The 15,458-nt window shown below is 43.2% G+C and overlaps 1 protein-coding gene across 1 annotated transcript in view; it reads right to left on the reverse strand.

The window, feature by feature from the left end:
- Positions 1-15,458, reverse strand: part of LOC126259812 (ras-related protein Rab-24-like) — a 47,240-nt gene that overhangs the window by 17,182 nt on the left and 14,600 nt on the right. The window contains exon 3 of the mRNA XM_049956851.1: positions 10,909-11,035. Within this exon, the coding sequence (XP_049812808.1) occupies positions 10,909-11,035 (127 nt within the window). The remainder of the gene's footprint in view (positions 1-10,908; positions 11,036-15,458) is intronic.

Here is a 15,458-nt window from a genome sequence, read left to right on the forward strand (position 1 = left end):
AAGCAAATGTATGACTTACAAGGAGACTGTATGGCCAAGGACCAGGAATGCTCTGCCTAAAATAAAAAAAATTACCTAACTGACTATTTCTTAGTGAATTGTATCCAAGTGAACTATTATATCAGTTTGAAATAGCTTTATTTTCTGCATATAAATATCTAAAATTTCACTTATTTTCCAATACTAGTATTTTACATCACCTAGCAAATCCACATGCCATTAGCTGCAAAATCACACCTACAGGAAATGCTTGCAATTGGTTGTAACTCAAGTGTCTCTCTTCATGATCTTAGCATATGCTATGCATAGCCAGTGACTGACAGGCCAGAAAGAAGCAGGTAAGATGTGGTGAACTATGATACGTTTTGTAACCGATAATGCTGATTCGAGCTGGGAATGGCTGTTTACATCTGTGGAGCACATGCAAAATATTTTTGTTTTGCTTACTAATTGGTTTTTCCTTTGCCTTCAAAGTGGATAATGAAGGCGCAAAAACATGTCTTATCTGTCTGTGATTAGTAATCACTTACGCGTTTTCCTTGCTGAAACCAAATCATGTACCACGCAGAAATAAAAATGTATGTTGTACAGAAGGATTCAGGACAGATCTTTACAAATTGTGCACTCTTCAGTCTTGTGGTGTAATTTCAACCTTGTATAAGTGTGTAACTTCTAATTACAGGAAAACATTTTAATGCACACTATGCCATCCAATATTTCAATTTACAACCACCTTTTTTGTAGTTAGACAAAAAGCTGCTTATAAAATACTGCTATGCACTCACTACTCAAACATTTTTGTTACCTATTAAACATGCCATCATTGAGGCACGTCTATAATAATCACGTCTAAATTATGAAACTTTTATCCTTGTCAATGTACTTTGTTCAGCCACATTACCCACCTAAGAAACTAACTATAATGGTTTGTCTTTTAGGACAATATTTTATTAAGAGTAATCTACAGTGACGTCAATGCTGCAAACCAGCACGCTACGCACACCACAACATTTGCGGCACCCAAGATTATGGCACCTGACCCCACTGGCCACTATGACACAGCCATGGTGGTACCACAAAATTCAGCTGGCTTTCCTGCAGGTTCCCAAACACCAAGAGTGGACGGCCATGGGTGCTTTGGCACGCATGCCTTCGCACACACCGTGTCAAATACACGTCTTTGGTGATTGACCATCGATTACGGCAGCCTATATTCCTTATTGCAATTTGTGCAGATATTTTCTTGTGGACACTGGTTCAGATGTTAATTAGTTCCCAAGGGCATGTTCACAAAGTTTAACGACATCACTGATACAACTCTGAGCTGCCAACGACTCAGATCTCTGTACAGGCAACGGGTGATCGTGTGTTACAACTTGGCAAAAAACTTCACTGCCCATGGACCATCTTCACTACAGTCTTAAGTGAGCCAGTGTTAGAGAGTCTTTCTCTAGCATTTTAGTCTTCCAGCAGAACTTCAGCCAGCAGCTCTCCTAGACCACACATCTTGACACTTCATCCCAGGGGATTTCACTCCAGTAATGCCTCCACCGGTGTACACCACCTTGGGTTCCACTGGACCAGCTTAACTCTGATAAAAGAAATAGAGGAATGCTTGGCTACTGTATTTTACGGACTATAAGATGCACTTTTTTCTTTCAAAAGTTGCCTCCAAAATTCAGCTGCATCTTATACTCTAAATTAATTTAAAAATTCCATTGTTTGATTTAAAATTCCCAAAGTCTTAACAATGGCAACATATTCAATGCTGCAGGAAACCTGTCTATGTGGCAACATTGGATTCAACTGGCAGCAGCAGTGCACCGAGATGACGAACATGAGATGCAGGGATTCGTAAGCCTGCTAAGACTGTCTTCCTCCCGCCGCCATCACAGACCCACAACACTGTCAAGCCTAAGATGCACCATTGCAATCTATGGTACCAGTTAAATTAACTGAAAGTGATCTGTGTTATCAGCAACAGTACAATATTTTTGTTAGTAGCCAGTTTCATACTGGAAAAAATGGAAGCTATTAATATGACACAGGTTACAAATTTAAAGTAATATAAACTAAGAATTTGTTTAAAGTCTAGCTTTGCAATCTAATAATGAAAAGAGTAGTAAAATACATAGATTCCCTTGCTAATGGAGGAGAATGGAGCCAAAATGATAAGAGACTTGGAATTAGACAAAATCACCAAAGAAGAAATAGACGCAAGGAACAATTTTAGAATAAAAGTAGAAAAATGGGAGGTTAAACCAGAGACAAAAGCCCAAAGAACCGGAACAAAATGGAGCGAAGAAAGAAGAACTAAATTCTCGCGAACAATGAAAAACTGGTGTGCAAATAAAAAGAACCAGAAGAACGGAAAATGAACGATCTTTACTTAAGATCCTTCCACTCTGGGAGCTTCGCAACTAATAATAATAATAATAATAAAATAATAATAATAATAACACAAATTTTAATTTTTAAAAATCACTTAAAAATTAAGGTGCGTCTTATACACCGTAGTATCTTGTAATCCATAAATTATATCATTCAAGAATATGCGACGATCACAGACGATCATGACAACAACATTACCTCAACCCTTCTCACGAATCAGATGATTTGCACAGAAAATGAAAATTTGCATCTCCATATTTACAATACTTCAAAAGATCTTGCGCACATGCTTAAGCAGTACAAAAAGCTTACAGCGACCTACACATCAGCTGTACCTCCCCAACCTGCCACCAGGCAAGTGTGCCGCCGACACATCTGAACACTGCACCACCATCACATGTTAATACGGCGCCTTCCGATTCTACTTTCAGCCCATTAACCTCACATCCCAACCTTTCCATCTCATGTGTGAACACACGCCCATGTGCCATCTGCCATGGCAGAATGCATTATATTGTTACTTTTCTGTTCAAGTCAAAACAGATCGATGACCACCTAAAGTCAGGCACCATTTGCCTCTCAGACAGCCTCTGGGCCTCACCTGTAAGACTTGTCCCAAAAAAGGACAGCTTTCTTTGACTGGTGACTGGAGAGTGCTCTATTTTTGAACTATAAATGATAGTTATCCCATCTCTAACATTCAAGATTTTACACACACTCTTGTGGGTACAACAGTCTTCAGTGTGACAGACTAGAAAAAGGTACATCTTCAAATATCAATGCACAGGAATTGCCAAGATGGCGATTTTTACATCTTTCACACTTTTTGAATTCCTATTCACTCCTAATGGTCTGAAAAAAAAAATAGTGCCCAAACTTAGGAAAGATTCGTCAATGGTGTCATCTTCGAACTAGAGTGTTACGATGCGTATCTCGACGATATCTTATTTTCTCCAACAATGACACAAATGTAATCTCCAACTAGCTCTCGCTGCCCTTTACAATGTAAGAGTTGTCATAAACAAAGAGCTGTTACAACTGTATAAGTCATAAATAACCTTCCTCAGATACAGACTAAATGGTGATGGCATTAAACCCATGCTGAAACAGACAACAGACTGAATTCATTCAACAATTGCAACCTCCACAAACTTCTTACCACGATTTCCAGCAATTCCTAGGAATACTCAGTTTTGATCATCGACATCAGCCACATGTGGCAGAGTACAAACTCCCAATCACTGGTGCCATTCTGAACCAAACACACACAGCAAGAAGAAATTGGTATGGACACCGCACATGCAATCCGCATCTGACCGTGCAAAAGCCAGCTTAATGGAAGTAGCTGTACTTGTACACCCTATTCCAAATGCACAACTGACTGTCACTTGGGCATTTGTGACTATGGCATTAGTGCAGTCCTTCGACAAGTAGTGTACAGCAACACACAATCTCTCCGCTTTTTCCCAAAGGAACTTACAACTTCACAGTCAAAATGGTTCGCATATGAACGTGATCTCTTCGCTGTGTACTAAGTGGTACAGTCCTTCAGGGAGGACACTGAAGGCAGGCGGTTGGTGATATATGTGGACCACAAACCACTGGCAGGTAATACATCACCCATTAAGGACCTCAACACTTTATGCTTCCGCACTTTGATTTAATCTCTTAGTATACAACCAAGTTCAACACTTCCATGGTGCTGATATCATTGCAGACTACCTCTCATGCATCAATACCATCCCACTCCATGTTGACTACACTACCCTTGCGTGTGAGCCAGAGCTCTGCCCATCAATCACAGATTCTAGCAATGAATGATGCCAGGCACTGACTTTTGCTTACTGCATGTCGTCACACAAAACAGTGAGACCACTCACTTCAGCATCCATGTGCTGGTCAATCTTTGATCAAATTCACAAGCTAGCCCATCCAGATATCTGACCTGCAGTGAATCTTGTGCCCAAATGATTCATACGGCTGAATGTAAAATGGTACTGCCCTACTTGGGTGCAGACTTTGATGTCTTTTCAATGCTGCAAGGTTGGGCATCATGCACAACAGCGACTCACTGATATACTTCGTGCCCGGTTCTGGCATGTGCACTTAGACCTCGTCAGTCCCTTTCCAGAATTTGAGGGCTTCAAATACATACTGTCAATTGTCGATCATGTCTCACATTGGGTCCAAGAGGTACCTGTTAAGATTAAGACAGTGGAATCTACCACTTGTGCCCTCATCGAGGTTTGGGTGTCACGGTTCGGTTGCCCCAACACAATCATCACTGACCAAGTATGACAATTTGAATCAGCCCTCTTTGATGCACTCTGCTGCCTGTGCAGCAGCACACAAACTCAGACTACAGAGTAGCACCGACAAAGTAACAGTATAGTAGGACGCTGGAATCTTACTCTTCAGACTGTGCTCATGTGTCATGCAGGTAGCTGGAATGAAGCACAAAACACCACTGATCCACACCCAGTAACAAATGGAGGTTCTCTCTTTAATATCTCAAAAGTGCTGTACCAAGAGCACCCAACATATTTCACATTCTTCATTTGGTCACTCATTATCACAGCCTTTGGGAAATTTATCATGAGGAGCCAGCAACATATTCCGATTGTTAGCATTGCACTTGTCTCCTTTGTATGGAACTGACGGAACAATATATGTGAGTGAATGAAATCTACAGAATCACAAGAAAGGAGAACAGTTTTGTAATTTCTGTGTGTTATTTTCATAGGACCTCATCTGTATTGTGTACCTAAGTCAGGCAAATTGAGCTTAAAAAACTAAACACAAACATTCTGGAAACTTCAGAACCTTGTCAATCACTCAAATGAATCCAAATGCTAAGGCTGTGTGGAGTAGCCAGCAATAAGTAATTTTGGACTGCAGAAAAATGGCATACACCTTGCAGTAATCGCTATTATGACCAGAAAGATATGTTTTTCATAAAGCTTTATAACTGAAATGCCATTACAAGAACTGGAAACTTCGAAGCCAGTGCTAGTATACTTCCCCGGGATTGAACAGTGCAAGTCTGAATGCCTACTGCCAGTGAAACGGGTGTCATACTGTACCATTTCATTTCTTACAGGGCAGGATAGTACAAAAGAGTGTGAGTGAGTGTGAGTGTGTGTGTGTGTAATCAATTGTTAGAAAAGGCAGTGTTGAGTAGGTATTGGACCACAGTTTAGGGTAACTGTAATCTTGCCCATTTGACTAATTGTTTACTTGGCAGTGTAAGATGTGTGGAGCTGTGCTCACATTGAAAGCATAACACTTATCTGAGGGCTGCACTAGGACACTATACATACTGTGCCAGCATCCATTGCCCAGAAAACACAAACATCTCAGGTTCCAACAGGATTGTCTGTGCTCTGTCATTCAAAGTGACAGTGTTTCTGATATTTTCAACCTCAGCCAGTTCTACAGTTGCTACATATGTGCTTCATTCTACCATTGTGATCACAGTTTGATAGCCAGCATTTCTGAACACATACCAGATATATGTAAAGCATTATGCTTCAGAGAGCTTTTAAAATAACATTCAGTCTTACCTAACATGTAAGAAAGAAAGTACGAGGTGTGATTGGAAAGTTTTAAGAATGGATCTGCTATTTGTTACTGGTTTTGTGGACAGGTACATGGAAGGTGAAGAGTAAGTCATTGCCTTGTCCTTGAACGCCCTCTGACAGAAAATTGTGTTTCCTTTATTCAGTTCATTGTGGCAGCTGGCTGAGTGCGGGTCTGTAAGGGCCTCTTGCCGGAGTCTGTCTGTGTGAAACTGGACATAAAAACATAGCAACGAGTTTGTGTGAAATTTTGTTTTAAAACCGGGAAATCAGCTTCAGAGACTTAATGAACTATTAAAAACAGCTTTCGTAGATAATTGTATGAGCCAGTCAAATGTTTTTGTCCTGTTCAACAGATTTAAAAATGGCCGCGAATCATTTGAAGATTAACCACGATCTAGCTGTCCTTCCATATCAGAAATGAATGAAAATGTTGTGAATGTTCGCGACTTAGTGCGCTCTTATTATATACTTACAATTAGGGAGATGGTTGATGAACTTTAATTCTATGTAATTAAGCGAATTTTAACTGAAGATGGGAACATGCCTTGAGTGTCCGCAAAATTCATTGCAAAAGTGTTGTCAAGTGACCAGAGACAATATAGACTTTGAAGAGCGACAAGATCTGATGAATCTGACTAAAAATGATCCAGATTTGTTGAATAGGGTAATTACAGGTGACAAATCGTGGGTATATGGATACGAACCTGAAACCAAAATACAATCTTTGCAGTGGAAGGCTCCAGGTTCACCATGACCGAAAAAAAGCACAGCAAATTTGGTCAAAGGTGAAGACAATGTTGGTGATTCTTTTTCAACTCTACCGGTATTGCGCATAATGAATTTACCCCAGGAGGACAGACAATTAACCAGGAATACAACAAATGTGTCCTTGAGCACTGGTGCTGAAGAAAAGGCCTGCATTCTGTAAAGACAGTAGTTGGGTATTGTTGTTGTTGTGGTCTTCAGTCCTGAGACTGGTTTGATGCAGCTCTCCATGCTACTCTATCCTGTGCAAGCTGCTTCATCTCCCAGTGCCTACTGCAACCTACATCCTTCTGAATCTGCTTAGTGTATCCATCTCTTGGTCTCCCTCTACGATTTTTACCCTCCACGCTGCCCACCAATGCTAAATTTGTGATTCCTTGATGCCTCAAAACATGTCCTACCAACCGATCCCTTCTTCTTGTCAAGTTATGCCACAAACTTCTCTTCTCCCCAATCCTATTCAATACCTCCTCGTTAGTTACGTGATCTACCCACCTTATCTTCAGCATTCTTCTGTAGCACCACATTTCGAAAGCTTCTATTCTCTTCTTGTCCAAACTAGTTAGCGTCCATGTTTCACTTCCATACATGGCTATACTCCATACAAATACTTTCAGAAATGACTTCCTGACACTTAAATCTATACTCGATGTTAAATTTCTCTTCTTCAGAAACGCTTTCCTTGCCATTGCCAGTCTACATTTTATATCCTCTCTACTTCGACCGTCATCAGTTATTTTGCTCCCCAAATAGCAAAACTCCTTTACTACTTTAAGCGTCTCATTTCCTAATCTAATTCCCTCAGCATCACCCGACTTAATTCGACTACATTCCATTATCCTCGTTTTGCTTTTGTTGATGTTCATCTTATGTCCTCCTTTCAAGACACTGTCCATTCCGTTCAACTGCTCTTCCAAGTCTTTTGCCGTCTCTGACAGAATTACAATGTCATCGGCGAACCTCAAAGTTTTTATTTCTTCTCCATGGATTTTAATACCTACTCCGAATTTTTCTTTTGTTTCCTTTACTGCTTGCTCAATATACAGATTGAATAACATCGGGGAGAGGCTACAACCCTGTCTTACTCCCTTCCCAACAACTGCTTCCCTTTCATGTCCCTTGACTCTTATTACACCATGACAATCACACTTCAGGAAAAAATTTCCTTGAATGTTTCCAAGAGTGGAATCACCGTTAGAGTCCGTGTGTTCAGTCAGAAGGGGACTATTTTGAAGGAGATATATCACAGTAGCATGTAAGTACCACCATTGTATAATTACAAGCCCATTCTTAAAACTTTCCAATCACAACTCACATGAACAACCAGCTCCACTGCAGCGAATTTTATATAACTGGATGTACTGCTCCTCCTTCGGTCACTTTTACTTTCACATACCGTACTGGTTGGTTATAATTAAAGTGCTGCTACTGACAAGAGGTCCAGTGTGGACTGTGATTATCATATGACAGAAATGGCTCTGAGCACTATGGGACTCAACTGCTGTGGTCATCAGTCCCCTAGAACTTAGAACTACTTAAACCTAACTAACCTAAGGACATCACACACATCCATGCCCGAGGCAGGATTCGAACCTGCGACCGTAGCAGTCGCGCGGTTCCGGACTGCGCGCCTAGAACCGCTAGACCACCGCGGCCGGCCATATGACAGAAAAACATGGTACGTATAATAATAAATTAATGCGGAATGAATTTATACTGGAAAAAATAGTTCCGATTTTGACCACCAGTTGCAAATCTGGCATTGTTCATGCAAGAAAGACGTGTAGAAATGTTTCCATATGTAATAGTTTAGGAACGTGACATTGGCAGAAAAAGTCAAACAAATCAGAACGGCATAATGTTCATGCTATTATTAACCACCGCTTACCCAATTTGTTCAATACGAGCACCAGAGGCATCGAGTTGCTGCATCTGTAAAACGACATTTATCAACAGTTGCTTGCAGCAGTTCCGATGGAATCTGAGCAATGTGTTCCCCTATACTGGCCTTCAGATGAGGTAGATACTGAAGGTATCCTGGGTAAACACATTCTTTTAAACATCCCAAAGCCAAAAGTCACATGGATTCAGATCAGGTGATCCTGCAGGCCATACATCTGGAAAACCTCTGTGGATAATATGTTCATGAAAGGTTCTATTAGGCAGATCATATCTTCCACTGGATGAGATACATGAGGTATTGCTCCATCCTGTATGAAAACAGTTCCCACACAGTTGCGATCTTGCAAAGGAGGAATCGTATCTCGATAATGTGTGGGCATCATGACACCCCTGACAGACCCTGTGGGTGTATCCTCTTCAAAGAGGAGCAGATCGAGAATGTAGGTGCTTGGGAATCCACACAACACAGTCACATATGACGAATGCAGTGGCTCTTCGTGCACAACACAAAATTTAACAGTACCCCAAATTTCGCAGTTTTATGCATTCATTGCATCCTCTTGTACAAAGTGTGCCTTGTTACTCCATAGAATATTGCCTGGTCACATTTCATCAACTTCAATCTGTCAGAAACCAAAGAGCAAATTCAGAACATTGCTGTGGATCATGAGGTTTCCGCTGCTGCACCATTTGCATCTGGTATGGGTACCAGTGTGCTGTAGACCACTAAACTTTTCGTACAGTTGACCACGGGATGGACAATTCTTGTGGTACTGCATGTGCACTAGCACTACCTGGGGAATCTATTGCACGGTCAGTTACAGCAACAGCAACTTCTTCAGGAACTTCCACTGGGATAGGACACCTTTCTCTTTCGGATGCCACAACAAGCTGATCATCATCATCATCATCATCATCATCATCATCATCATCATCAAATCATTTAATGATATTGGGCCTCTCCTCAGAACTTTCAGTCTGATGATACTCTCATTGCAGCACTATAATTGCTGCCCTTTGTATGAAAGTTTTTCACTAACAGCTCGTGGTCTTTTATCTGTAGCCATCCTGTTCTTGTTATGGCTCATCGAATGACCTTTAGTGCCATACAAACAGTATACAGTGCCAGATTTGCACCTGGTGGTTAAAATAGGAACTATTTTTTGTGTACATCCATGAAGTGGGAGATACTGTCAAGAAGCTCTTGATAATTCTTTTAGGGGGTGGGCAGCCACATACCACAATGGCTCATTCCCTGTCACTCTCAGCACGAGCTATATACCAACCATAAGCAGTAGTTAAACCACAGTTTTTAAAAATCAATGTATATGGAATAATACTCTCGTAATTAACGCACTTTGAAATATTAAGTATTTTAAAATCTGTGCTTTATAAAACTCAATTTCAATGCTAGGTTAAAAATGCAGAATTCCTCGAGATTTTATGAAATCACTTTAATTCCCCGACATTTCCCTAATTTTTCCGAGTAAAATCTAAGTTCCTGAGAATTTCATGTTTTCCAAAAGAACCATCATCCTGACCAAGTTTCACTGCCATATGATAATCAGAGCCTACACTAGACCTCCAGGAAGGGGTGCACTTTAATTACAACTATAAACATTTGGTAGTTCACAATGGAAATGTCTGGCCATATGTGACAAGACATGTGCAAAGCATCTCTGAAGAACCACGACTACTGCTGCTTGCCTGGTTTGTGTGTACACCAACATCTCGCTCATCAAACACATTTCTGATACACTTCGTTGTCAAATTGTTCCTCAGTGTCTTGCAGCTGTCAAACTGTTCCTACTTGGCTAACTTCTGAGAAATAATTAGGATGGAACTCTTCAAGAACACATCCCATCCTCAGATTCCATACTACAATGTTTATGGTCTGATTGCATGTAGTGGAGCTTCACAAACTGCTGAATTCCTTAAGCCAGAGATAGTGTACAGTTCTGCACTCATAATTATTTATGGCCATGGATCTAATTTATCAGATCCATAATATAAAGGTCATTTCAGTCTCGTGTTGTTTCATGGGGTTTCAGTTTTTAGAAGCGTCAGTAATGGATCAATCTCGTTATGAAATGTTATTCTAATCAATTTGTTCAACACACATGAATCTGCATCGTGCACTTATACTTAACTAACGAACTAGAAGGATTATACTGTCTAATGTTATAAATCAATTACTTTTGTAACATTTCTACAAAGAACAAATCAGATTTAGTTGCATAGAGTTCAGTGGCCATTTATTAACACTTACCTCTTCAAATCGTCTTAATTCATTAACCCAAAATTTGGCTCTATCCCATGAAGCACGGTTAGTAATATCATAACATACAATAGCAGCTTTGGCTCCACGGTAATATATGCGACTCATGGCCTCGTACCTTGAATGTATGCCATAGAAAAATCAAATTGTTAGTTAATATTACATTTGCATGCAGATTATTTTAGGCAGAGGTGCTTAGGGTCTTACATACAAATCAGATGATGTACTTGCAAATGACAATATGATGTAGTCAAAGTAGAGAAACTTTCAGTTAAATATTTGTAAAACATTTGGGCAGAGTTAAAAATGCGGAGTACTTGAAAACACTACATACTAATTTTCATTTGAACATGATTATATATATACATCCATACACACACACATTCCACGTGGGAAAAATTATCTCCTTCCCTCTTTCCTTTCCCGATGAAGCAACTCTGTCTTTAAATATGTCTGCTTGTGTCTGTATATGTGTGTGTGTGTGTGTGTGTGTGTGTGTGTGTGTGTGTGTATATATATATATATACCCGTCCTTTTTTCCCCCTAAGGTAAGTCTGTCTGCTCCCGGGATTGGAATGACTCCTTACCCTCTCCCTTAAAACCCACATCCTTTCGTCTTTCCCTCTCCTTCCCTCTTTCCTGATGAGGCAACAGTGTTGCGAAAGCTTGAATTTTGCGTGTGTTTGTGTGTCTGTCGACCTGCCAGCACTTTCATTTGGTAAGTCACATCATCTTTGTTAGATATATTTTTCCTACGTGGAATATATATATATATATACTCCTGGAAATTGAAATAAGAACACCGTGAATTCATTGTCCCAGGAAGGGGAAACTTTATTGTCACATTCCTGGGGTCAGATACATCAAATGATCACACTGACAGAACCACAGGCACATAGACAGGCAACAGAGCATGCACAATGTCGGCACTAGTACAGTGTATATCCACCTTTCGCAGCAATGCAGGCTGCTATTCTCCCATGGAGACGATCGTAGAGATGCTGGATGTAGTCCTGTGGAACGGCTTGCCATGCCATTTCCACCTGGCGCCTCAGTTGGACCAGCGTTCGTGCTGGACGTGCAGACCGAGTGAGACGGCGCTTCATCCAGTCCCAAACATGCTCAATGGGGGACAGATCCGGAGATCTTGCTGGCCAGGGTAGTTGACTTACACCTTCTAGAGCACGTTGGGTGGCACAGGATACATGCGGACGTGCATTGTCCTGTTGGAACAGCAAGTTCCCTTGCCGGTCTAGGAATGGTAGAACGATGGGTTCGATGACGGTTTGGATGTACCGTGCACTATTCAGTGTCCCCTCGACGATCACCAGTGGTGTACGGCCAGTGTAGGAGATCGCTCCCCACACCATGATGCCGGGTGTTGGCCCTGTGTGCCTCGGTCTTATGCAGTCCTGATTGTGGCGCTCACCGCACGGCGCCAAACACGCATACGACCATCATCGGCACCAAGGCAAAAGCGACTCATCGCTGAAGACGACACGTCTCCATTCGTCCCTCCATTCACACCTGTCGCGACACCACTGGAGGCGGGCTGCACGATGTTGGGGCGTGAGCGGAAGACGGCCTAACGGTGTGCGGGACCGTAGCCCAGCTTCATGGAGACGGTTGCGAATGGTCCTCGCCGATACCCCAGGAGCAACAGTGTCCCTAATTTGCTGGGAAGTGGCGGTGCGGTCCCCTACGGCACTGCGTAGGATCCTACGGTCTTGGCGTGCATCCGTGCGTCGCTGCGGTCCGGTCCCAGGTCGACGGGCACGTGCACCTTCCGCCGACCACTGGCGACAACATCGATGTACTGTGGAGACCTCACGCCCCACGTGTTGAGCAATTCGGCGGTACGTCCACCCGGCCTCCCGCATGCCCACTATACGCCCTCGCTCAAAGTCCGTCAACTGCACATACGGTTCACGTCCACGCTGTCGCGGCATGCTACCAGTGTTAAAGACTGCGATGGAGCTCCGTATGCCACGGCAAACTGGCTGACACTGACGGCGGCGGTGCACAAATGCTGCGCAGCTAGCGCCATTCGACGGCCAACACCGCGGTTCCTGGTGTGTCCGCTGTGACGTGCGTGTGATCATTGCTTGTACAGCCCTCTCGCAGTGTCCGGAGCAAGTATGGTGGGTCTGACACACCGGTGTCAATGTGTTCTTTTTCCATTTCCAGGAGTGTGTGTATATATATATATATATATATATATATATATATATATATATATACACACACACACACACACACACACACACACACACACACACACACACATCAGGAAAGACGGAAGGAGAGGGAAAGAATGTGGGTTTTAAGGGAGAGGGTAAGGAGTCATTCCAATCCTGGGAGCAGAAAGACTTGCCTTAATCCTACTCCCAACATCACCACTGCTGAAGCCCAGGCTATCCGTAATCTGAAGGCTGACCAATCCATCGTCATTCTTCCAGCGGACAAGGGTTCCACGACCGTGGTACTTGATCGTCTGGTGTATGTGGCTGAGGGACTGCGTCAGCTTTCAGACAACACTACATACAATGTTTGCCAAGGTAATCCCATTCCTGACGTCCAGGCGGAGCTTCAAGGAATCCTCAGAACCTTAGGCCCCCTACAAAACCTTTCACCTGACTCCATCAACCTCCTGACCCCACCAACACCCCACACTTCCTAAAATTCACAAACCCAATCATCTCGGCCGTCCCATTGTAGCCGGTTACCAAGCTCCCACAGAACGTATCTCTGCCTACGTAGATCAACACCTTCAACCCATTACGTGCGGTCTCCCATCCTTCATCAAAGACACCAACCACTTTCTCGAACGCCTGGAATCCTTACCCAGTCTGTTACCCCCGGAAACCATCCTTGTAACCATTGATGCCACTTCCTTATACACAAATATTCTGCACGTCCAGGGCCTCGCTGCGATGGAGCACTTCCTTTCACGCCGATCACCTGCCACCCTACCAAAAACCTCTTTCCTCATTACCTTAGCCAGCTTCATCCTGACCCACAATTTCTTCACTTTCGAAGGCCAGACATACCAACAATTAAAGGGAACAGCCATGGGTACCAGGATGGCCCCCTCGTACGCCAACCTATTCATGGGTCGCTTAGAGGAAGCCTTCTTGGTTACCCAGGCCTGCCAACCCAAAGTTTGGTACAGATTTATTGATGACGTCTTCATGATCGGGACTCACAGTAAAGAACAACTCCAGAATTTCCTCTCCAACCTCAACTCCTTTGGTTCCATCAGATTCACCTGGTCCTACTCCAAATCCCATGCCACTTTCCTTGACGTTGACCTCCACCTGTCCAATGGCCAGCTTCACACGTCCGTCCACATCAAACCCACCAGAAAGTAACAGTACCTCCATTATGACAGCTGCCACCCATTCCACATCAAACGGTCCCTTCCCTACAGCCTAGGTCTTCGTGGCAAACGAATCTGCTCCAGTCCGGAATCCCTTAACCATTACACCAACTATCTGAAAACAGCTTTCGCATCCCGCAACTACCCTCCCAACCTGATACAGAAGCAAATTAACAGAGCCACTTCCTCATCCCCTCATACCCAGAACCTCCAACAGAAGAACCCCAAAAGTGCCCCACTTGTGACAGGATACATTCCGGGACTGGATCAAACTCTGAATGTGGCTCTCCAGCAGGGATACGACTTCCTCAAATCCTGCCCTGAAATGAGTTCCATCCTTCATGAAATCCTCCCCACTCCACCAAGAGTGTCTTTCTGCCGTCCACCTAACCTTCGTAACCTCTTGGTTCATCCCTATGAAATCCCCAAACCACCTTCCCTACCCTCTGGCTCCTACCCTTGTAACCGCCCCCGGTGTAAAACCTGTCCCATGCACCCTCCCACCACCACCTACTCCAGTCCTGTAATCCGGAAGGTTTACACGATCAAAGGCAGAGCCACGTGTGAAAGCACCCACGTGATTTACCAACTGACCTGCCTACACTGTGAAGCTTTCTATGTGGGAATGACCAGCAACAAACTGTCCATTCGTGTGAATGGACACAGGCAGACAGTGTTTGTTGGTAATGAGGATCACCCTGTGGCTAAAGATGCCTTGGTGCACAGCCAGCACATCTTGCCACAGTGTTACACCGTCCGTGTTATCTGGATACTTCCCACTAACACCAACCTGTCAGAACTCCGGAGACGGGAACTCGCCCTTCAGTATATCCTCTCTTCTCGTTACCAACCAGGCCTCAACCTCCGCTAATTTCAATTTGCCGCCGCTCATACCTCACCTGTCTTTCAACAACATCTTTGCCTCTGTACTTCCGCCTCGACTGACATCTCTGCCCAAACTCTTTGCCTTTACAAATGTCTGCATGTGTCTGTGTATGTGTGGATGGATATGTGTGTGCGCGCGCGCGAGTGTATACCTGTCCTTTTTTCCCCTAAGGTAAGTCTTTCCGCTCCCGGGATTGGAATGACTCCTTACCCTCTCCCTTAAAACCCACATCCTTTCGTCTTTCCCTCTCCTTCCCTCTTTCCTGATGAAGCAACC

This window comes from Schistocerca nitens, chromosome 5 (assembly GCF_023898315.1).
Source record: "Schistocerca nitens isolate TAMUIC-IGC-003100 chromosome 5, iqSchNite1.1, whole genome shotgun sequence".
NCBI classification, from domain to species: Eukaryota; Metazoa; Arthropoda; class Insecta; order Orthoptera; family Acrididae; genus Schistocerca; species Schistocerca nitens.